Here is a 23,547-nt window from a genome sequence, read left to right as displayed (position 1 = left end):
GGGGGAGAAGCAACACGGGGTAGCCATGCAAGGCAGGCTCCTGGCCCTACCAACTCTGATGGGCAGAGCTGCCTGGAATATCTCAGTGCAGGGCAGCAGTCAAAGAGGTGACACCAGACACCAGGAACTGTTTGGAAAAGCTGCTGGCCATGAGTGTGTTTGAATTTGTATGGGTTTTTTAATAATCACTTTTGATAAATTTATTTTTATTAATTAACATACTTGGATTTATGTAACTTCCTTTTTAAAAGTTTAATAGTACTGAGGTGAAACTTTAATGTTAAAAACAATATAGAAACCATCATGTACATCCTCAAGTGCTGCATGTGGTTCTCCTTGGCCTTAGAGAGCAACCAGCCAGGCTGAAATGGCACACAGGGATGGGGAGAGCCTGCATGGATCAGGACAGGCCTCCGGAGCTAGGGTGCCATGTGGCCCACACAGACCCTGAGTGATGTGGGAAGGGAAGCAACAAGTCCCCCTCATCCATGAGGTAGTGAAGGAGGAACTTCATGGATCATTTTTGAGGCAGAGCCTACGTAGGCTGTGCTCCAGGACACTGTGGATACCAGAATTGGAAATGGGATCCAAAGGGGATCCAGCAAGCTCCTGAAGGATATGCCCAGCTGCATGGGTGCAACTCACCCAGTCCATGCCCTGCTACATGGTGGCAGCATGGAGGTTTGCATCTCCTCAACACCCACCATCAGCTTTCCCTGACTGGGATTTGCCCTGTCCCCATGTCCTTGTGCCAGCCCCAGGCAGCACAAGCATTACAGCTCAGAGCAAGCCTGCCCCTGCTACATGCAGCCATGTCAGATGTGGGAAGGAGCTGCCTTGGACCCCAACTTTGGCTCCACTCGGCTCCGCTCTTGCTCCTCAGAGCAGGATAAACTGCAGGTCCCATCATTTGAGGGTAATCTTGAAGCATTTGCAGATCTCGCCCTCTAGTCTTTTGCTTGAAGCTTTCAAGAATGACCCTTGATTTGTTTTAACCCAGTGCTAGGGGTGCCCCACAAACATGCTGGTACCCAAGTCACCCTTAGGGTTTCCAGCTATATGCACTGCTTCAGGATATGGCTTGCACAGGTCAGTATGGGATGCATTTGGCAGGCAGCCCCTGCAGCAGGGGCAGGAGGGAAGACAGGAAGAGCCCCAGGAATACTGCTCAAAGCATGGAAAGCCAGGGGCTGTGACTTCCCCACCAGACCTGGGCACAGGGCTGGCTGAGTGGGGAAAGTAGAAAATAGCAGCACCAGCAGCCACCTCAGTGAGGGCCACCAGCTCCCTGTACACTCAGGGTATTCCCAGTAAGATATGGGGGCCCCAGCCCAGCCTGCCCCCATGTCAGGTAAACGAGCCTTGGTGGAGTGTTTCCTGAGTGGGAAAGCCCGTGGGCAGCCTACCCCACACTGCCCTTAATATTGTATCAGCCCTGCCAGGGAGGACAGAACAGCAAGCCAGACATTTGGACAGGGTGGGGGAAACAGGATGGTAAATAGGAAGAGGTACCAGTCTCACATCGTAGTATAGAGGAGAACGGCAGTTCCCCCAAGGGTCTCCCAGTACCCAGCTGAATTCCAGCACATGAGTAGCATCCCAACATGGGCAGCAACTTGGTCCTGACCTGCTGGTTGCCCATCTCCAGCATTAAACCAAGGGCAATCTCTTGGGTGCTGAAGGATTGGTGCTGGGGACAAGCCCTGGATCACTGCAGGACTGCCCTCCTCCAGCCTGAGTGGGTGCCCACGGGGAAGCGTCCTGCCTGCAGCTACTGGAAAGCAGATAGGAGCGCTCACACTGCCAGCTCTCACTTCTCACCACCAGCTTTTATTGAGCAGGGCAAGGCTGGGATGTGGCTGCAAGCAAGGAGCCCAGTTCCCTCCCATTCCCCACCAGAACAGCTTCCCAAGCAAGCTCCCTGGCACCCTCCTGGGCTGTCCTGTGCCAAGGCTGGGACAGATGCAGCCCTGCAGCCTTGCCTGCCCCAGGTTTCCTTCCTCCCCAGCTGCAGAGCACTGACAGGACAGAGAAGTTTTGCAGCCCTGTGAGCCATCTCTGCTTGCTCCCACATCATGCTGTCCTCCCCAGCCAGTTCCAGCAGCACATCCACCAGCTCTGCTCCTCGCTGTCCCCAGGATGCCCTTGAACACCAACACGTGGCTTGAGCTCCTCATCTTCAGCCCCAGACCTGCTCATGGGTCCTTTTGTCCTGCTGCGAACAGGGCAGATGGGGCAAGGGAGTCCTTGGTTCCAGGCTGTATTCCTGCCAAGGTCAGGCAAGAGTCCAGTCAGCTCTTCCCTGACAGAGTCATGCTGCCCAGTGCAGCTTGGAGGGACATGATTCCACAAGTCTCCCATGCCAGAGGGAAATGCAACTGGCTCAAATCCAGGCAGCCAGATCGAGGCTGGGGGCAGAGCAGAGGCTACCTGCGTGGTGTGCCACATCTGCAAAGAGAGCATGGCATGGGGTGAACACTGCCAGAAATGGAGGGACACTTGGACCCCCAGGCCCTGCTCTGGATCCCCCTTCTCTGTGCCTGGCCCCTCTGACACCGAGCTGCAGGGGTAGGGACTGCAGGCAGCCTCTTCATGGGGAGGAGTGAGAGCGATGGGTCTGGGGCTGGTTGAGCCCCTAACAGCAGGCTTCAGACAAAATGGGGAAATGCTAGAGGAAAGTGCCAGCCACAGGTGACGTACCTCAGAAGTGCCCACAATGAGTCCAGTCTGTGCTGTCATAGAAGGGGATTGAGAAAGTGAGCTAAGGGATGGAAAGGGTAGAATAACCCAAACAATGACCAGTCAAGGACAGCAGGAAAGACACAGTTGGCAGCAACATGAGGCTGAAACTGAAAATTCATGGATTCAGAAAACCTAGTGTGGTCTATGATGGTGATAGAGCTAAGCACCATCAAGTCAAATAGTCCATCCAGCTTTGAGCAGCTGAGCCTGGAGACTATGAAGCACCGATTGAGTCCTCAGTAAAAAACCTATCTCCCCACAGCTGCCCACTGTCCCCTCCTGCTTTCTTCCGTGTCTGCTCTGCACAAATCCCTCACTTCTCACAGTGTCAGTAAAGATCTAAATGTTTAAAGAAGATGCTCATCCCAAAGAAATTAACCCACAAGACAGCACCCATACCTGCCCCTGCTCACTTACAGTTCACAGTCTTTCCGTCCCTTCTTGTCTTGTCTTCTCTTACCTCGGCTCTTGGACCTCCTCCTTCAAAAGGAAAGTACCACAAGAGGGGCTGATGTGTGGGAGACGAGATCCACAATTTCAGCCAGTAATGTTGCCCCCGATGTTACTTACCTTCCCAACCTCATCAGGTCCTGCCGGGGCCTGCAGAGTGGGAAAAAGACAGAGTGGAGTGGTTATTGGGGAGTGCTGCATGTTGAGCTGCAGGAGGTGGCTTATTGACATGCCCCAGTGCACAGCACAATCTACCTGTTACCATTTGTGCTTAAAACAGACCCAATATCACTTCTCTCCATTTTATCAATTCCTCAGCCAGGAGCTAATTACAGTAGGCAGAGAGAAGGCAGAGACCACAAAGGGGCTGGCCAGCTTTGGTGACTCCCCTGGGGGTGTGACATTTTGCCAATGAGGTAAGTTAAGTCTCAGCTGCTCTCAGCAACAGCTTTCATAGCTCATAGTTAAACAAGATGCAACATCCTGAGTAACAGACATGTGGGATTTGCTGCAAAGTTTCGGTAGTGATTCTCAGCCACAACACACTCGGCTTAAGCATTCCCTTTAGGGGTCAAGGCAAGGACATCTACCATGCCTGCACTACAGAAAGGAGCGATGTGCAGGTGTGGAAGAAGCTTAAGGAGAAGCCAAAAGCAGCTGCAGCAAGAAGTTTTCACAGATTCTAAGGCAGCCTACACAAGTGCTCGTAGGAGATCCCCTGGGAGTTACCCTAGGTAGAAAAACCACAAAAAGCTTAGGAAATTCCCTGCATGGAAAATAGCTGGAAGTGAAGGGGGGGAAGTAACACATGTGCTTCTTCCCACTCTCCCTTCTGCATTCAGTGACAGACACTCTAGAGAGAGCATGGAGCTGGGTCTGCTCCAGTACATCTGCTCATAAAATTGCAGGGGAATACCAACTCGGGGATCCTCAGGCTCTTCTTCCAGGCAAGGATTGTGTCTAATGGCTGCCCAGCAGGACATTCATCCCCCAGTTTTTGCAATACTAAATCACCTTTGGATCATGGAGAGTGATTGCCAGGACTCCCCACGCAGACAATGCTGGAGAGGCTCTGTGGCAGGGACCAGATGTGGGCAGCACCAGAGCTGCTCACTGTTCCCACTGCACTGCAGTCCCCAGGCAGAGGCCCCATCCTGCCCAAGCTTTCACCAATTCTGGGACACAGTGAGCACTTTAAGGGGTTGACCAGGTGTCAGGAGTATGTGGCAGGTTGGTGCCACATCCATTCCTGTGCTGGATATCCACACCATGTTGGTGCTGCATGTTTCAAGCTTTCATTTGTTGGCTTGGATGTAGACCTCTGCTTCCCAGCTCTGTCTGGAGCAGCCTCCATTAAACGGAGGCCCAAGGCCCAGCTGTTGAGCTTTCTCTTTGGGCCATAGTCACACTCAAGCATGCCAAGCCATGGACTTCCCTCTGAGCCACCAGCCTGGACACACCAAACACCTGCCTCAGAGCCATTGGCCTTGCTCCTTTAGCCACAGGCAGATCCTCTGGCCAGAGGAGCACAGGCATGCCAAGGCAGCCGCAGGGCTGGGGGGCACAGGCATGCCTCCTCACAGAGCCATGGTTGCCTCAGCCCTGCAGTCAGTGTGTGGTGCCTGACCTTGGGGCACAATGTCACACACTCTTGGCTGTGGGGAGCAGGTGCAGAGGTGTGGTGCAGCCTGCAGCTGAACAAAGGCCATAAGGACCATCAAACCCTAGTGTGAATGGGTCTCAGCACAGACAGGGTGCCCCCAGGGTGCATTCCTGTCCCACATGCAGGGTGAGCTGGCAGGGTCACTCTTGCTGGAGGTGTAAAACAAGCCCAGGGGTCCCTACCTGCACTCGCACTGCTTGTGCTCAGTGAACGCCATCTCCACGTAGGGTGCCTCCCCGTTTGGCTTTATCTTCAGGAGCTGAAAGAGGAGCAAAGGTTACTTCCCAGCCAGCAGCAGGAGGGGGCTGAAAGGGCTCCTGAGCCAGTGCCTTGCCACCCCAGCCTCCCAGGAAGACGCATGTCTAACCTGTTCCTCAGGACCTCCAACGACAGAGACTCCATCTCTACACGTAGGCAGCACCGGCCAGGTCCAGCTGCCCCAGCAGCTTGGGAGGCTCTGCTAGTGCCATTCCATGTCTTCAAGGCTTTAATTTAAGTCCCATGGTCTTGGGATTTCCCAGCCTTAGAAGAGATTTTTCAGTGTCTGCCATTGTGGAAAGCTTTCCCATATTTGACCACTCTGCACATCTCCCTTCTCTGAAGGAAATATCCTCCATCGGCAGGTTTTCCAGACCATTCCCATTGCTGCTGCCTCCTCCCATCCCCTTTCCCACAGCACTGAGTGTGAACTGACTGGAGTCAGTATCACAGTGACTCTCCCATGCAGGAGTATAGGATTTGCCCTATCACGTGTCACTCCACAGCCCAGCCTGAAGTTCAGGATAGACATCCAGGGACTTCACAGAGTATGTTCACTATTGATGTGATTCACACTAGCCTCTGCAGAAGTGTCTGGCATTGCCATCCTATGCACAGCAGCAGGATCCTTCCCATGGAGGGAGACCTATGCTTGGGGAGCTACCTCTTGTTCATGTCAGGCCCTTGCTCCACCTCAGCCAAGAGTTTTTGGAAACTCCCACCCTGCCCACCAGTTTTTGGAAACTCCCACCACACTTTCAAACCCTGAGGGACCAAAATCACTGACGATTTATTGCAGACACACTCTAATCTGTCATCCATGGCAAAGCAGAGCTTTTCCCTGCTCCCTGCAGCATCAGCAGGTTGATCTCTGGCAGCACAGTGGAAGGGCTGCAGTGTGAGGACAGCTGCTGCCCAATGCCTGGGGAAGAGTCGACCAGCTCAGGATGTTCCATCCCACATCTCACAGCTCCCACAGTGGGGACTGAAAACGTGGCTGGCTCAGCCCTTCATGTTCACCACGCCCCCAGCGTGGAGGCATTCACTGTCAGCACCACCACAGGCATCGCCTGATGCAGGAGAGCCTCACTTCTCCCTGTGATTCAGGGGCAGCGCCCGCTTTGTCCCAGCAGGCAGTCATGGGCAAGTGGAAGACACCCAACACCATCACAAGACAGGGAAGGTCTAGAAAGATGACAGCAATGAGCAAGATGGCCCACACAAAAAGGAAAGGGCAGGGAAGCAGGGAGTGAGTCCAGTACCACCAGAGATGACACTTGGCCTCAGGGGTAAGCCCAAAGAGCCGGCAGAGGGACCCTCCTGGCTTGGCATGCATTTGAGCAGCTGTAAGCCCCCTCCCTTGTTAGCCATGCTGCTACGATGTCTGCAAGTTCACCCTCCCGGTGCTTCGTGAACAGCCCACTACCTCCGCGGAGCAGCCACGGCCCCCGCAGGGGCAGCGCGTACCTGCATGGTGACCGTGCTGGTCTCCACAGGGACACAGCGGAGACCCTCGTCCCCACAACAGCCTCCACAGCGCTGCAGGGAGACGCAGGAGGGTCTGAAAATGTACTCCACCTCGTTGGGGAATTCGTTAGTGACGTCTACCAGCTGCTCCAGCGGCCGGCAGAAACTACGATTCCAGATCTCCCGAAAAGTCAGGACTGCAAGAGACGGGAACAGGGTCTATAAGGAGGCGTCCAGAGAGGCCGCCAGGGCAGGTGCAGCAGCCGCGGTGGGGTCCTACAGCCATCATAGGGCACAGGGATGCAGAGGACCCCCTTTGCCCAGTAAGTCTATCACTTACTGGTGCGGGGAGCTCGCACAGCCACCCCGATGGGCTCTTTCTCCCTCTGCCCGCCAGCTCCGTCTCCTCCCCAAGCACTCTGCTCACTCGCGGCCCCCGCAGTGGCGGGGCTCCCCCGCTCCCCAGCCCTCCCTCGGGCAGACAGCCGCCCCCTTGGGCTTCCCAGCGGGGAGAGCAGAAGGTAGCCGGAGCGGAGCGCTCCCACTCGGGACTCCGCACGCCGGCACCGGAGTGACGGCAAGCCAGAGACAGGGCTGCGCTCCGCTCCCGCCCGTGGCGGTGCCCGGTACCTCAAGCGCCCGGGACGGGCTGCGGGAAACAGCTGCGGGACCGAACCCCGGCACAGCTCCCCGCTGCCTCCCCGGGCGTCGCCGCGGGGCTCTGGAGGCAAAATACCCCAGAGAACACGGAGTGCCCCCCGGCCCGGCGCGCAGCCCTCCCAGAACTGCCGCCCCCTCCCAGCCGGGGCACCGGCGGCCGCCCACAGCCAACTCACCGGGTGACTCCGCGCTGACGGTCCCCCGCTCCTCCGGGGCCTGCGGGGAGGGAAGGGCGGGCGCTAGCGGGGGGGCACGGGGCGACCCGCCGTCGCTCCCCCGCCCAGCGCCGAGAGGAGCTGCCCCGGCCGTCACGGCCACCCCGAGCAGCGGCACCGTGGGGACGGAGCTGCCCCCGCTCCGATCCCCCTCCCACCCCTCGGCTCTCACCGGGGCGGGCGGCGCCCCCAGCGTCCCGGCCACCAGTAGCCGCAGGAAGGCGCCGAGCAGCCGCATCGCCGCTCCCGCCGCCCCGGCACCGACTCAGCGCCGCCGCCCCCGCCCCGCCGCCCCCGGCATAGCCGCCCTGCCGCCGGGCCACCGGCCCCGCCGCGCCGCCTCTGCCGCCGCCGGGCCATGGGAGCGCGCCCCGCTCTGTCGCCGTATTTCACCGCCGCCGCCCCGCCGCGGCCCCGCCCTGGCCCCGCCGCGGGGCGGGAGCAGGTGCCCGGCCCCGGCGGCCGCGGGGCCGGTCGGTACCCCCGGGCGTGGCGGAGCCCCCTTCTCCAGCCCCCCGCGCTGCCTCCGGCCGTTTCTCCATCGGGCTACCCTGGCGCTTCAAGGGACCGGCCCGTGCCCGGTGCATCCCCGGCGGGCGGGAAGCCCCGGGGCTGTGCTGGGCTCCTCGGCTCGCTGAATTCACTGTCCCATGCTCGTCACTCACCCTGGGCCTACTTGGCTGCCCTGTGCCCACACGACAGCCCCTTCCCCACCCATCCTTCCTATTCCCTTGCTGTTGTCCTGTCCCCACTCAGACATCCCGTGACCGTCCACCCACCCTATTCTGTGGGGCAAACTGCCCCGTGCCTACCCCACCGGAGCCCTTTCAGACGGTTTCCAGCCCCCATTAGCCCCAAGTACAGCATCCTGATTCTGTCTACCATGGCGGGTCCCTCAAGCTTGGAAGGGAAGGGTGCACAGCGGGTCTGGGCACTAATCCTGCTGCCAGCCCAGAGGAGCTCTGTGGCCTTTTCTGTTCTATTTTTAAGCCCCAGCGGCCAGGGACTCTGGAACTAAGGGAGGTGTGAAGAGATGCCAGCACGCAACACGATCTTCTGTGGGCTGCAGGTCCCAGGGAAATAATGGGTTCTGTATCCATGCCAGGATTCATGTTTCTGTCCTCCTGGGAGAGTGGGGAGGCTGCTCCAGGGCTTCCCTACCCACCACTGTGTGAGGTCTGTCTTTGCAGCATGAGGACATCAGTGGCCTGTCCCACAGCATACCTGTGGGTACGCAGGACACGCCAGCTGCCTGTCCTCGAGCCCTGTTGGGCCATGCAGGTGGCAGCGGCTCAGGCGTCAGCGGGAGCTGAGCTCTGTCCAGAGCTTCTAGGCATTGGTACTACTGAGTGTGTGAGAAAGCTGCTGGAGCAAAGCCTGGCAAATTAGCATGGAGATGGCGGAGAGATAAGCACACAGAAATCCCAGCCCCACTGCGGGTCCGGGTGCACTGCAGTTCATCACTCAGCGGCACAGCACCAGCTCAGCAGCTGCTGGGGGCTTTGGTGCCTGTTCATACTGTCGCCACTGGCTCAGCAGCAAGGAGCAGGTAACATCCTTAACATCGTGACTGGAGCATGCCCATGCTCTCCCTCTATCACTCTATGGACTCTCCTGGGCCAAGGGGACCCCCCCACACACCTTCCACAGGGATAGTTGTGAGATGGGGGTGAAGGGAGCATTTCCTCCCACCTAAGAGCAGAGGCTGCCCTGAGCAGCAGCTGCTGCCAACTCGTTGGACAGAGAGAATCCTGTTATTGCAAAGACCGTGACCACACGGGGCCTCACGCCTGTCCTTGCAGGAAGGTCCCTTGGGGCCACCTCTCAGACACAAGGCCAGCCTCTGGCGCTGGAGCAAAGGGCTCTCCCCCAGGAGCCCTGTGGCTGGGGAGACCAGCCCTTAATTGCCGAGTGCAATCCTGTTCCTGGTCTGAAGCTGTTTCCTCAGAGGCCTTGGGCAGAGTTTACATTCCTGGGATGAGCATCCACTTTCTAGGCAGCATGGAACAGAGACAGGAGAAGAGAAATAATCTTTGGACACTGGTAACCTGTGACTAGCAACATCCTCCTGCCTATGGGAGAAACATCCAGCTGGCTAGGGCCACAATTGCTTGTTTTCCCCTCCACCATGCTTCGTCCCTGGGGCCAAACCTGCCCCTCCCCAGCTGCAGGATAGGGCTGGAGGTCGATTCTATAAATGTACCAGCATGTCCCTCGCACCGCCTCCCACCCGGCTCTGGGGAGCAGCCTTACGCACTTTGGGAACAAGGGACAGAGGAGGCTCAAGGGACAGCCAGGGACATAAGGCAAATAGAGACGTTTCCTTAAAGAGCAGATGCCTCCCCTTCGGTGAGCCCCATGCAGTGGCTGCTGGATGAGAGCATTGCCTTGAATATGCCACTGCCTGTCTGTGCCACCTCCCTGCCCTGCTCACAAAGTTTGCTGTGGCTCCTTGGTGCCGGTGAACCCTGGCTGTCCAGTGGGGAAGGCCAGCCCTGGCACCCAGCTGCAAGCATGCCATGGCACATCCCTGCGAGGGAACAGCGTCACCTCCATGCTGCCTACATCTTCTGGGTAAGGGGCAAGAGCAAGACCCTTGGCTGCCCATGAGCACTGAAGGAGCCCAGAGCAGGCAGCTGCTCTCCCCTGCAAAACCTCACCCTGTGCATCGTAGGTGAGGTCCCTCTAAGTCACCTTTTCTGTAAAACAGCCCCATTTCAGCATCAAAATCCCTCTGTGGGCAACTTATCCCCTGCAAAATCCCACCTTTGGCATCTCACGTGGAAAGAGCCCAACAAAAACTTGTCTCTGAGTCACTCTTAAGCTGACTGTAGGCTTAAGGATCTCCCGCATCACCCCTGAAGCCCTCAGAGAACACCTCTGAAATCCTCAGGGCATTATTTTTGTTCTGCTGCTATTTAGGACACCAGAGTCAGTCTCATCAAAGCTTTAGGCTTCCGCCAAGGGAAGTGCCAAACCTTCTGTGCTCCAGCGCCTGGCACAGTCACCCTCTACGTGGCTGACCCCAGTGGGCAATAGCCCCTCCAGCAGCTACCTATGTCCTGCACTGTGAATGCAGTCCCGAGGTCAAAGCAGCACGAGGATGTAAGGCACTGGGCTCCTCACACCTACCCTTTATCCCACAGCACCCATGTCTCACCCTTGCTGTTTCATTTGATTGCTTTCCCTGGCCCTGATCTCTCCTAAGAGACTCTCCTAAGCTCTACTATCAGTGGCTTGGTCCAATGGCTAATGCTGAGATAAACCAGATCAATCATCTGCAGCTTTTGTCTCTGCAGTGGAGATGCAAGGTGAAAGACAGAGGAGCTTGAGACTGGCTGTTGGAGCTACTTGTACCTGCATTTGAGAGTAAGAATGAGGACAGGAATGGTCTGGCAGGGGCCTCCCCAGCCCTAGCCTCTGGACAGCAGGGACCTAGGCCTCTCTGCCAGGAGACTGCTGCTGATTTCTGGGAAATGTGGGGCTCTCCAGTGCCCTCGCAGGCAAGCAGGGCTGCACCAGTGACCCCTGGATGGTCAGTGTTGCTCCTCAAGGAAACAACTTGCAAACAACCTGCCTGGGCACCTGGGCCCTTAAGGACTCCTCAGAGCTCTGCTGCAGCAGATCTGACTCCGAAAGATGCCCTTGGCAGCACATCTCTCATCCCTGGCAGCTGGCCACGGTGGCGTCAGTGCCTCTCCCAGCCCAGGTGCACAGGGGGATGTGTTTGCTGAGGGGGAGAATGACAATAGGGGGAAATGGGCTGTGCCGTGCACCCCAATGGTGGTGGCTTACAGCCCCGGCCACTGCTGCCTGCGGCAGACAGAAGCGTCCGGCCTTAGTCAGCCCCGGCCGCACGTGGCAGGAACTCTGGTGTTTGTTTTGGTTCCTGGGGAGGGGAGTTCAGCCTCCCTGGGGACCCACAACCAAAACCACAGGCACCTGACAGTCCAGCTCCATGCCTTGGGACAGCAGGGTCTGGTCCCCATGGGTCACAGGCACTGGGGGCTGGCCTAGGTCATACAAGAGATTCGGAGGGGCATGGGATGGGCACAAGGGCTATCTGAGAGCACTCAAGGCAGAGGACCTGGGCAATGGGAACTTGTGGCAAGCCTGGATGCTGCTTCCAGGCATGACTTAAATCCCCCATGGGGACACGGACAATGTCACGAAGGAGGAGGTCTTTGAGATTGTCAGATCCAAGCCCTGGGAAGCCATGGCCCTCATCCAGCCAGTGCTCCAGGAACAGGTCGACCCAGTACTGCTCAGCTTAGCACTTCCACTTTCAGCACAGGCTTAGTTCAGGGCTGAGACTGAGCCTGGGGCAGGGGACAGAGTTGCCTTTCCACCAGGGCAAAGCTGTGGGCAGATGGCAAAGCAATGCCAGCAGTGGATGGGAGGGTTAATGACCACAAGCCATCTCCCAGCCCAGCCATCAGTCAGCTGTGCCTGGTGGAGAGGGGACTAGGGAGCACACCCTGCTGGGCACCCATGCTCAGTGTCCAGGGGATGAGCAGCCACATGCGGCAGGGACTGGCCAGACCATGGGTGTTTGCAGGAATGCACAACCCAGGAGCAGGGTGAGGAGCCAAACTGCAGCCCTGAGCATACATGGGTGCCTACAGGTAAGTGTTCTGTCAGCAGCCCCAACAGTGAGTGCAGTCACTGTGGAAAAACAACAGCCCCTTGCACATGAGCTGCTGAGAGTCCACAGTGACACAGCACTCACGGCACACCTCACCCTCTTCTGTCCAAGTTCCTCTCCTGAAGCCCCAGGTGGGAGCTGAGCCTCCAAACCCCAGAAAGCCTGCACAAATTTCTCTCCAGCAGCTGCAGAATGCTGTTTGGGAAAAACAAGGACTGTGGCCAGGACAGACTGGTGTAGCAGTGTGTGTGACCTTCCGCCACCGGCAGAGATGGAACACCCTGGGCCTGCACGGGGCGGGAGGCACAGGGTATGGTAACCGCGGGAGGGGTGAGACTCTCCCAGTGGGAGCAGAGTAGCCCTCTCCCCAGGAAACAGATAGAGGTTACTTTTCCACCAGAGAAGCAAGCATATTCTGCACATTTATCATGTTTCATCTACCCTGGGGAAAGGGCAGTGAGCACTGAATGGAGAGGAGAGGCACCCAGGCATGAACTGCCTGCTGCTCTGCTGCTGGCCCTCACCTCCCAGCTTTCCAGGCCCAGCCAGCCAGTGGGCAGGGGCTGCCAGGCACTTTTCTCCCCTGCCAAACTGGAACCCGATCCACACCCAGCCCAGAGCTTCTGGCTGCTTATCATGTGGATGCAGTTCTCCTGCTTTTAGCTGTCATAATATTGACACAAAGCAAAATAATAGTGATGGCAAGACTCTGCCTGGCTCTGGAAGGCAAACACGCAAGGAGACGGGAGCAGCAGACGCCACTATTATGTGCGATGGGGCAGCAGCCAGGGCTGCTTCCAAGCTCTGCTCCCCAGCATCATGCCTGCTGATAAGGGGACTGTGGGATGTGGACAGAGGGGGATGCAGGCTCCACAGCACATTCTCCTTGCTGAGGAACGAACGTGTGCATCGGCAGGGCTTCATCCCAGAGGCTTTCCCAGAACGTGGGTGGAGGAGTGGCTCATCTCTCCCTTTCCCTGAAACCTGGCAGCCACTGAATAGCTGCCATCACCCGCAGCAGACAATGAGCAAAGCAATCCCGGGGCCAGCTGCACTGCCGGGAGCGCGTGAGCAGAGGAACTGTGGGGAGCTGGCTGGTGACCAGGAAGCAGCCCAGACTGCTGGTGTCACGGACCCCCTTGGTGACCACAAAGCATCCAGGCCACACTTTGTCTCACCCCAAGGGCTTGGCTTCCTGCAGCTGCACCAGGTTTGCTCCAGAGCTTCTCTGAAGCCAGCCTGGAGGGATGGGCCTCCAGGATCATCTCCTCTGTGGCCCAGCCAGCCTGCCATGTATCCTCTGAGCAGTGACAGAGCCATAGCCAACACCTGCACAATGCCACTGAGCTTTCTGAGTGTTGTGCCTTTGGTGGCACTAGGCAAAGCCAACGCCTTTTCGGGGTATGAAGGCCCAGCACACTGCTAGTGATGCTGAGGACAGCACCTCCTGCCCAGCTCTGTACATTGCTCCGTCATCCCTTGTTGCGGTTTATTTTCCTACATGACACGCAGTGACTTCCCACACTTCCCTCATCTCTTCCTGACCAGCCTGGCCTTTGAACTGGCTGCCTCCAGCTGCCTGCATCCCAAGAGGAGACCTGGGCAACTGCCACAGATGAATGAGCCGACAAGTGAGGCTCCACATCCAGGGCAGGCATTCGGACGCCAGCTTCCCATGCCTCTCCCAGGGGCCGGGAAGGGCGAGACACAGCCCACCCTGGGCTGCTTCCACAACAAGCCCTAGAAAAACCTTCCTGCTTCCCAGCCTTGGTCTCTATTTTTAAGGCTCCTAAAAGGAGTGGGGTGCAAATTGCAAACTTGTTGGCAGGAGAGATGGTTCCTGAGCCAAATTCAGAACCGCCTACTCATTTTCCATGGGGATTGTGGACTCCATCGGTATTGCAAGGGTCTGGCTATGGGATCAGCCTGCCTGTGGGTGCTGTGCTGACGTAAGGATGAGACAGCAGCCATTTTCCAGGCAGAGACAAGCGCACGTACACACGGCCAGCTGAGCAAGAAGCTGCATCAAATCCTTCACTAACCTGAGGCACTAAATCCATCCTGCTATTCCCCAAAGCAAGCCATGCCTGTTTCTCTTGGGCCACCCAGGCAGTTATGGCAGCCAGGCTTTCCAGAGGATGACCAGTTTAGGAGACAGTTGTTACCAGGGTCATCAGCGAAGACCAGCAGAACACGTGCCCTGGTACCTGCAGCGTCAGATGCGAATTTCAAGCATGCCAAAACTGTTGATGACTCAGACAATGTGTGCGTGCGCCTGCAGAGCTGCAGAGGTCAGCTTTCCAGCTATTCATGTACCTGCATTTGATCACCAACTCTTTGTTTGGGGGTTTGTCTTCTTCTCCTAGAAGCTTGAGTTTTAAACATGCATTCCACACTCAGTTCAGCTCATTATTTTCATCCCGTTGACTTACTAAGTGATCTACTTTCTCCCCTGTAGCATGCCGAAAACACTGGTTTGGGCTCCCTCAGCCCTCCAGCACATTCACTCCTGCCTCTACATTGGTGGCTGCAAGAGCTTTGGGCTTGACTTGTTTTTGTCTCAGGCATTTGAGCATGGACTTTCCAAAGAGCAATCATGTCACACCAAAGATATCTTTGGTGCATCCTTTCTCTTAGACTGTGCTTCATGTTCCCCCCACTCCCATGCAGTGTGACATTCTTAACTCAGTCACTCGTGTTCAGCAAGTGGCTTAGGCACCTAGCAGTAACGCTGCTTCTTCCCATGTTGCCCATCCAGTCTTCACAGTCCATGCTGTGCTGACAGCCTGCACTGTTGCTCCTGCTGGGCTGTGGCTCGGCTGGCTCTCCTCTCCTGGCTCCTTCCTTTCGCCTGTGCTGAGCGTGAGCAGATCACTTTGCTTACCCTGGTGTTGCAGACGAGTCCAATTACTAGAGTTCAGGAAACTGATTCCCCTCCCTGGCATTTCGTCCAGCCCACTTACCCGCTGAGAGTTTCTAATCCAAACAGCCTCCCAGTACATGATGTTCCAGTGCTCCTAGGCTCTACCCAGCCTCTATCCTGCCTTGTCCTCCCTCACATGAGCACTTGGGGGATGACATTCAGCCTCCAGGGATGCAGAATTCACTGGGAGGAGGAAAGCATTCTCTCCAGCAGCCTTCCCTGATGGTACAGAGCAGGATGCTGTCCTGGGTAGGCTGGCAGCTCTCCAAAGAGGTGAGACAGTTTTCAGCCCCACTGCAGGCCCATAAAACATGCTGCCATGCTTATCCAGCCAGCTCATCCTCTCCTCAGCTCTTTTGTCTCCAGCACCAGCACCATCTGCAGTTGTGTCAGCTTCCTTGCTTGCTTGTGCACCAGCTGGGAAGCTGAAGCCATCGACTCTGCCCCAGAGTCCTGGGTACACCCAGGAAGGGAAGGAGGGTGTGCTGTGGAGGAGACTGTGTTTGTAGCAGCAGAGGGGGCGTCCTGCTCTGAAACACTCAGCAGCTGTGGACCACCAGGTGAGACTCCTTCCAGCTGCCTATGGATGCACACATACACCCCCCATCTTACTGCTTCTGCCACAGTGGCCAGAACAGCCTACAAGGCAGCAAGATTTTAGCAGAGCACACCAGGACACCAACATGCATCTTTCCAGCTGCCTTCTCCATTTGCCCCACAGTCCCTGCACTGCCTTTGCTGCCACTCCTCCTCACTCTCATTTTCAGTCCTCCTGGGCACTCCTTGTCTAACTCACTGGGTCCTGATAGTAGCTGCTGGCTAATGACAACCAGATGTCTTGTAGCCACGGTCCTCCTGAGCAGCCTGAATTTTGCCTTTCAGCTCTCCAGAGAGGCACAGGTTCTGGCTCAGCTCAGCTATGCAAGGCTAACAGCTCCTGAAATCCCCATTCGGAGGCTTTCATTCATGAAACACAAGGCAACAGACCAAGTGCAGGACTCTGCCCCTCAGGGGACACCAGACTGCCAGCTGTCTTATGCCAGCTGTGGCAGCAGTGCCTGGCAGAAAGTGCTGTAGGGAACAGGGCAAGAACAGCGCAAAAAGGGGAAAAGCTCTGCAGCCTGGTAAGGCACTGGGAAGAAACTGTCCCATAATAGTTACTGAGACTGGAGCAGGGAATGTAAACAGCCCAGCACCCACAAAGAGGTCATAACCTCAGGGCCCAGTTTCCCTTCCTCTTCTCTGTCCTGCCTAATCTCCAAGAGCTGCTCTGTTTACTAGCAAGATAAGTAAACAAAGGAAAGCTCCAAAGCAATGATTTTTTTTTTTGCTAATTCATTGCACGTCCCAGTCCCCGGGTGCATGTGTGGGAGCTGTTTCTGCTCACCAAGGCAGCTGGCACACAGCGCTGCATGGGCACAGCCATGGGCAGCAGCAGGCAGCTGATGGGCACGGGCAGCCCTGCCCTGCCCTACCTGCAACAAGGCTGTGCAGAGGGGCAAAAGGGGATGGGGATGGGGTTTCCCCACACAGATGCAGAGCTGGGCAGGCCCTGCTCCAGGGAGCCTCTGATTTACACATGATGGAAGAAAACAGACACTCACAGGAAGAGAAGGGGGAGAGAAGGCATCAGGGAAACAGGAGGTGGCCAGTCAGCACAGCAGAGCCAATAGCTGGGCAAACCCTGTCACCCTCCACTGACTCTCTCCAGGGGCAAAGGACAAGACAAGCTCTTCATGGAGGGAAACTCTGAATTCCAGTCAAGGCCATAGTCCCCCGCAAGCACATCCAGCCAAACCCAGAAGCGTAGCCTTTTGCCAGGTGTTGGAGGGATGTGGCAAGCTTCCTTTTCCAGGCTGCCAGGTGCTCTGGCTTCCAGGCATACATGGGCACTTGAGGAAGGAGGAGGAGAGAGGTCTGGAAGGACTCTCAGTCCACCTCAGGTTTTGGATGACAAATCACCTGCATTAAGTCCTGAAGAGCCAGCACACCAGCTGTTGGTATCTTGCCAGAGACCCAACAGTTGCTGGATGGCAGCTGGCTGTAGGGCAAGTCCTAAAGGAACCAGACAAGCACAAAAAAAGATGTGAGGAACATCCAAGGCCCCCTCTGCGTGAAGCAACTGCTGAAAACTTCCAGCATAAGCCAGTTTGCTTTGATTTCCTAATCTAAAACAACAGGACACAGATCAGAGCCACAGAGTAAAGCACACGGCAATGAGAATCATTCCGTGGCTCCTGCCTGTTCCTTGAACACATTGCTCCAGGAACCAGACACAAAGGAGCTACATTCCTGCCTTATCCAGGGCCGGTTCTGTCTCTGCCAGCAAGAACAATTGGACTGCCAGGAACTGCGCCTTTCCCAGCCCATTTGCTTTGGCTCTTCAACCCCAGCCCGCCGCCTGGTCCAAAGTAAACCCCTCCGGGCGGGCCTGCCCGTGGCCCCGGGCCCCGCCCGTCTTCCGGGAAACGGCAGCGCCACCGCTCATTGGCTGGCCGCCGCCGGGGGGCGGGCTTACCTCGGCAGCCCTGCCAATGGAGCGGCGGCGTGGCGGAAGCGGAAGAGCCGCCGCCATGCCGGGCGCCGCCGAGCGCGGCTCGGAGCTCTCGGAGCAGATCGAGGCCTTCGCGGCGCGGCTGCGGCGCGGTGGAGAGCGGCCGCGCTCCGAGGACACGGCGCGGCAGACGCTGTCGCTGCTGCGGAAGATCGTCGGGCACGGGCGATGGAGCCGGGCCGGTGAGAGCCGGGTGGCCGCAGGGCCCGGCGGCAGGAGGGCAGTGGCGGGGGAGCTTCTGCGAGGCCCGGCGCCCCGGTCGCGGCTGTCGGTGCGGAGGGAGCAGCGAGGCCGGGGCAGGGGCAGTGATGGAGCCCCCAGGAACTGGAGCCTCGCTGGCAGCGGCCAGTGGGTTCCCAGTGCTTGTCCTGCCGCCGCGCAGCCTTTCGCAGCCCGCTGTGCTCCCGAGCAGCATTGCCTGAGGAGCTGCCTCGCCTGGCTTTTCCAGCGGCGTCAGTCCGAGCACGGACCTTTCCAGCAGCACGTGGTTTCCTCTTTCACTAAATGCACCACTTATGGCCTTCCCTAAGTCCACATTGTGTCCAAGCGATTCCCACTGCAGAACCCGCCGTGGGACGAGCAGCTCTGTGAGGGGCTCCTTGCTGTTCTCGGTGCTGAGGTGCCCGTGCCGGAGAAGCCGCTGGCCCTGGGATGTTGACGGGGTGCACTGGTTTGATGCTCACGTGGGTTTGCTCTGGGCAGCGATAACCAAGGCCCTCCTCTCTTCCAGGGGAGCTCATGGATCTGATCCGGACAGAGGGCCAGAGGATGACGGCAGCGCAGCCGTCAGAGACAACTGTGGGCAACATGGTGCGCCGAGTATTGAAGGTCATTCGTGAGGAGTATGGCAGGTGAAGTTTCCCTCTTGCTGCCAGTATCTCTCTAGAAGCCTAGAACAGCCCTCCCATGCAACATGTTCAGTTGCTTCTGTGAAACCGCATTAGTTTCCATCACTCCTTTCTCCCCTCTTTCTTAGAGAAGGATTGAGCAAGTTTAACATCAAAGGCAAGCCTGTTGTTTCCAGTGTGGCTGATGACATTTCCTCTGTAGAAACCACTTGGTGTATGTGTTGTGGGTGCATGAAAACAGTCTGTGCCCTGACCTTGGGCTGTTCTCTCCTTCTATTCCCAGGAGGGTCCATCCTGCTGGAGCAGTAGCCTCAAGCCTGCTTCTCATCTGTGGACAGCAGTGTTTGCACATGAATTAAGGCAGCACTTCTGGCAGAGATTTGAGTGTCTCTCTGCCTAGACAGCTAGGGAAGCTTATTGGTGTGGTGTGCCTCCTCTGTGTGGCTTTCCTTCCTGTCTCCTCACATCCAAGTGTGCTGTGCTGTGGGGACATTGCTCAGCCTGGCTGTGGCCGTGCGCTCTTTCCTGAGAAGCTGAAGAGCTGCTTCTCTCCACAGGCTTCATGGGCGCAGCGAGGAAAGTGATCAGCAAGAATCCCTGCACAAACTCCTGACTTCTGGAGGACTGAGCGAGGATTTCAGAACCCCTTATCCCTCCCTCAGAGCTAACGTTATTGAAGCTATTAATGAGATGCTGATAGAGCTAGGTACGGATGGGTCTGAACTGCTCCTGAGAGGAGCTTCTTATGGGATGGGACTGATGCTTCCCCCTTCTCTAGGTGGAAAGAAAACAGCAAGGATATGGGAGGCTTAATCTGAAGGAACTAAGGGACTGAAGCCCTGCTGCTACCATGACTTAAACTAAGTCCTCTGCTTTACAGGGAGATGGGTGGAACATTGTGGAGGGAACAGCATGGGGGGTGTTGGCCTGTGCTCTTGGTCCTCTGGGAAGTCTTGAGTCCTCTGAAAAAGAGTCTAAAAAATATGCCAAGGTTGGACTTAATCCCTTTGCACATATAACCTGACCCTTGTCACAAAGCACCGTGATACATTTTTCTTTATCTGTGATACTTGTGACAGATCAGGGACCTGACTCACCTTCTGAGGCCCAGGTTGCCTTGCTTTTGAACTGCAAAACTGTTGAAGGGCTATGTGCATGGTGGTTATCTAGAGTAGCACTGACACAATCCACTCCCCTCATGACAGAATTTTCAATAGAGCTATTTCTATGCGTAGCTAGGACACATGGGGCATTCAAAGGCCAGCTTCTTGGTCCCTGTCCCCTGGCAAAAAGAATGGGAGGTAAAGCTGCTCCTGCTCTACTAGTGTTCATAACATGGTTCTAGTGAAAAATTATCTTGTTGGAGGACAGTGCTAGCAGCACAAGTGTTGCTTTTCCACCTACATCTTCCTTTTGTCGCAGAGGGCACCACTGATAACATTGCGATGCAGGCACTGGAGCACATCCACTCCAATGAGGTGATCATGACCATCGGCTACTCGCGCACTGTTGAGGCCTTCCTGAAGGAAGCTGCCCGCAAGCGGAAGTTCCAGGTCATCGTGGCAGAGTGTGCGCCGTTCTGCCAGGTAAGGCCTGGGCTGGCTGTCTTCTCCAGGCACCGTGTTGTCCTGTGCATTCTTACTAAAAGCTTGTCCCTAGAGGCAAGTTGAACATTATGGAAGTTCCTTTGCAGTTGAGAGACTGGAGACAGCTTGTTATCCTACCCTGGCATCCTACAGTCAGAGGGCTGTATTTGTGTTCCATTGCTTGGTATTTTTGCAATTCAGACGAGAATTGAGTGCTGCTATCTCGACAACTGAGCTGCAGGAGCTCTGTCCCAGGGGACCAATAGGATTCTCCCTCTTTTTAGGGTCATGAAATGGCTGTCCGACTATCTAAAGAGAATATTGAAACTACTGTCATGAGTGATGCAGCTATTTTTGCTGTCATGTCTCGAGTCAACAAGGTAAGGAGGGCTTCATTAGAGGAGGGATTAATGGCAGGTTGAGTGCTTATGCCTCCTAAATGCAGGTCTCAGCAATGATGGATATATTTCTGAAGACTCAAAATTGTAATAGTCCCTGTTTACAGCTGGGGTGGAGATTGTCTGGAACCCTAAGTCAGTATGATGACGGACTGCATGGTGATAGGTTCTTCCGGTTTAGTGGCTTACAGGCAGAACAGTTACAAGAGAACCTCAAAGGATTAACCTCAATTTTTAAAGAAGATGGAACAAAAAGCAGCATTTCCAAAGGGAAGAAACCCCCCTTGCCTGGAACACAAGATGGCTGATGAAGGGAATCACCCTGGTGAAGGGTGTGTCTTTTCGAACAGACCTGTTCTGTACTTCTATAGAGATGAAGATGTGGCACCTCAAAGTAAAAAAAAGAAAAAAAAAAGTACTTGTAACGTTAAAATCTAGCCACATTAATTCATTTATATATATTTTAAGCTGCTTTACATTATTCCCATTTTACTGCAAGCAGTCAAATTACTTGTACAAAGTTTACTTTGTAGGCTTGTAGAACAACAGAGACCACAGCCCAGTTTTGGCTTGGTGTTCCCTGCAATAGAACATACATTTGCCCTCTAAGTTCTCTGTGCTGGCTTTGCTATGCTGCAGTCATGTTCTTGTTAGAGAGGAACATCTCAGTGCAGAGCCAGTGCCAGATGAAACAGATCAGCCATCCAGCTGCCCTATAACTTCAGCCTTTGGCTGGCTGGCTGTTCTGACACACTCCTCCTCCAGCTCATCTGTCAGGGTCCGAGCCAGGAAGTGTTCCTTCCCCGGTTTGCTGTGGAACATGCTATCTTCTAATGCTGATTTGCCCTTTTAAGGTCATCATTGGTACAAAGACAATCCTGGCCAATGGTGCCCTGATTGCTGTGAGTGGGACTCACACTCTGGCACTGGCAGCTAAACACCACTCCACTCCGCTCATCGTGTGTGCTCCCATGTTCAAGCTTTCACCGCAGGTAAGTACAGCAGCCCTTCAGGACCGTACCTACAGGGGCTTTTACTTGTGGGAGCTTAGGTTGGAGAGCACTATCTGTCAAGGTTGATAAATGAGCCATCTCCCCCATCTGGCATTGTTCCTTCAGACAAAGGATCCTCACCCAAATCTGGCATACCTCAGGATCTCCTTGAAGCTCCCTCTTCTGCCCCATATGCAAAGCAGAGCATTGGGTATAAGGATGTAGACCACTGCCTACTAGAGACTGACATCACCGTACTTATTTTTCCTCAACCACAACAGATTTCAGTTTATACCATTAGTGTTGAAAGGCAGAGGAGGTAGAATGAGATGCTCAAAACTGTTTCTTACTCTCAGTACTTTTTCAATATTGTCAGATGAAGTTGCAGACTGAGGAAGTCACTGTTCCAGTTCTGTAGGCTTTGCAGAAGGCTCTAAAAGCTCTGAGGAAAAACCTTTCACTTTAGACATTAGAGAGGTTCTAGACATAGACACTATGTAATTACTGTAAACAGATGTAATATCACCTGGCAAGTCATTTTCCTCTCCCAGTAGTTCTCTCCAGTGGCAGGACCTGTTTTCACTAGGATAATCAGGTAGGTTGTTTTTTTCCTGACCTTCCTGTATTCCTTCTTTAGTTCCCTAATGAAGAAGACTCATTCCACAAGTTTGTGTCACCACAGGAAGTGCTGCCATTCACAGAAGGTACTGGTTCTTCTTCATATGTCTGGTCAAGCTGCTTCAGGCTATAGTTTTTAATTTTTTTTTAGTAACTGACATAAAAATTAAGTGTAAGACTGTCCTATAACCCAGGACAGAAAATCCTTTCCTACTGTCCTCAGCAGAGAAAAGTGCTGGGAACCATCTAATTTTGTAACTTTCTATTACAGAAAGTGCAGAAAAAGGATTTCTTTTGAACACTGTCTTTGCAGTTTTGCAAAGACTGAAATAGTCAGTGTTTTATTACAGGATGGTGATAATGATGCCAGGCAGGTGGCAGTTTCCTGTGGGAGAGGGCAGATGGCCAACACTGAGGGCAGCTTCTGTTCTCTCCTATAACTTGTGTTAACTTTTTGAAACCCAGTATCTCTGCAGTGAGCTTCCCACACAAGCACCATCTGTAGAAAGGCATCAGCACCCAAGCCCATTTTCAGATAGCAAAGTCTCTTCCAAAAGCCCCATTTCTATGTTATGACGACTTTTGAAATGAAGACACCAGGCTCGGCACCGGTTTTTAGTTTTGGCCTTGTGAGCATTTCTTTAAATAATAACTTCAGGGTGGCAAGTGCATAGTTAGTTTGTTTAGGGCTCAGGAAGATGTGCAGAAGGCTAAATGTATTTCAAGTCTAATATTGCTGCTATTCACTTTACAGGGGAGATCCTGGCAAAGATCAACGTTCACTGCCCAGTTTTTGACTATGTCCCTCCAGAGCTCATTACTCTCTTCATTTCTAACATTGGGGGTAATGCACCTTCTTACATCTACCGCCTCATGAGCGAGCTCTACCATCCAGATGACTACGAACTCTAATACTGTGAAGCACGTTACTCTCCAGACCCTTCCCTTTATCTTTAGAAAGATACAACAGCTAATTCAAGTGTACGTTACAAAGACAGGTTGCTGTGGGAAAGCAGTGGGGAATTTGCTCAGCAATGTCTTTCCTACCCAAAAGCAGCAGAAGGCAGAGCTTGTGTACAGATTTTGACTTCTGTGCTGTGTTAGAAACTGTGTGGAGCTGCTAAGCCACTTTGATTTTGAAGCAAGGCATATGTGTAAATCTGGGGCAGCTAAGCTGTTACTTCAAAGGGCACTGCAATAAAGGCTGTTTACAGTGATCTCACTGTTAAGCACATTTTCCACAAGCAGTTGTTTTGTTTGTTTAACTAGAAGGAGTTTTACCAGTGTAATAAGTTGCCTGCACCTATGATGCAGCAGCATGCTTTATGGTGTGCTTCCACATGCAAATGTGATAGGAATGGGAATCCATCAGCAGTTGTCTTCAAAATGGATATTTAACTACTTAGTTACTTCTGTGGGATTATACTGGGATTTATAAATCTCTCACTCAAGAGTGCAAACTCCGAGGAGCTGGAGAAAGCATCTGGGTGTGTCATTCATTGCCCAGTTAAATGTTCTTTTGATTCTA

At 54.8% G+C, this 23,547-nt stretch overlaps 2 protein-coding genes across 3 annotated transcripts; one reads left to right on the top strand and one right to left on the bottom strand.

Moving 5' to 3' along the window:
* Positions 1-1,591: 1,591 nt before the first annotated feature.
* Positions 1,592-7,693, bottom strand: PGF (placental growth factor). The gene is made up of 7 exons (XM_027637762.1): positions 7,628-7,693; positions 7,417-7,456; positions 6,581-6,777; positions 5,038-5,114; positions 3,313-3,342; positions 3,160-3,222; positions 1,592-2,448 (listed from the first exon to the last, which is right to left on the bottom strand). The coding sequence occupies exons 1-7, from the start codon at positions 7,691-7,693 to the stop codon at positions 2,427-2,429; spliced, it is 495 nt and encodes a 164-aa protein (XP_027493563.1). The 3' UTR covers positions 1,592-2,426.
* A 9,888-nt stretch (positions 7,694-17,581) lies between these two features.
* EIF2B2 (eukaryotic translation initiation factor 2B subunit beta) lies at positions 17,582-23,258 on the top strand. Of its 2 annotated transcripts, XM_027637787.1 has the most exons (8): positions 17,582-17,759; positions 18,308-18,428; positions 18,983-19,131; positions 19,848-20,011; positions 20,296-20,391; positions 21,264-21,401; positions 22,039-22,105; positions 22,774-23,258. In XM_027637787.1, the coding sequence occupies exons 1-8, from the start codon at positions 17,597-17,599 to the stop codon at positions 22,929-22,931; spliced, it is 1,056 nt and encodes a 351-aa protein (XP_027493588.1). In that variant the 5' UTR covers positions 17,582-17,596; the 3' UTR covers positions 22,932-23,258. The 2 variants fall into 2 exon arrangements, with proteins under 2 accessions (XP_027493588.1, XP_027493589.1); XM_027637788.1 differs by lacking the exon at positions 21,264-21,401 and having other exon boundaries at positions 17,594-17,759.
* Positions 23,259-23,547: the final 289 nt, after the last annotated feature.

Source organism: Corapipo altera, unplaced genomic scaffold, assembly GCF_003945725.1.
Source record: "Corapipo altera isolate COAL_440 unplaced genomic scaffold, ASM394572v1 23, whole genome shotgun sequence".
NCBI classification, from domain to species: Eukaryota; Metazoa; Chordata; class Aves; order Passeriformes; family Pipridae; genus Corapipo; species Corapipo altera.
Note: the sequence above shows the minus strand (reverse complement) of the source record. Positions and strands in the feature narration are given on the sequence as shown.

What these genes read in the sequence shown, in the direction of transcription:
- PGF (XM_027637762.1), bottom strand. Translation starts at nt 7,693, where the DNA reads ATGCGGCTGCTCGGCGCCTTCCTGCGGCTACTGGTGGCCGGGACGCTG. An exon ending in CGTCAGCGCGGAGTCACCCG is followed by an intron (nt 6,778 to 7,416) that starts GTGAGTTGGCTG and finishes CGTCTCTTGCAG; the next exon opens with TCCTGACTTTTCGGGAGATC. An exon ending in GACCTGATGAGGTTGGGAAG is followed by an intron (nt 3,223 to 3,312) that starts GTAAGTAACATC and finishes TTCCTTTTGAAG; the next exon opens with GAGGAGGTCCAAGAGCCGAG.
- EIF2B2 (XM_027637787.1), top strand. Translation starts at nt 17,597, where the DNA reads ATGCCGGGCGCCGCCGAGCGCGGCTCGGAGCTCTCGGAGCAGATCGAG. An exon ending in CGGGCGATGGAGCCGGGCCG is followed by an intron (nt 17,760 to 18,307) that starts GTGAGAGCCGGG and finishes CCTCTCTTCCAG; the next exon opens with GGGAGCTCATGGATCTGATC. An exon ending in TCATGTCTCGAGTCAACAAG is followed by an intron (nt 20,392 to 21,263) that starts GTAAGGAGGGCT and finishes TGCCCTTTTAAG; the next exon opens with GTCATCATTGGTACAAAGAC.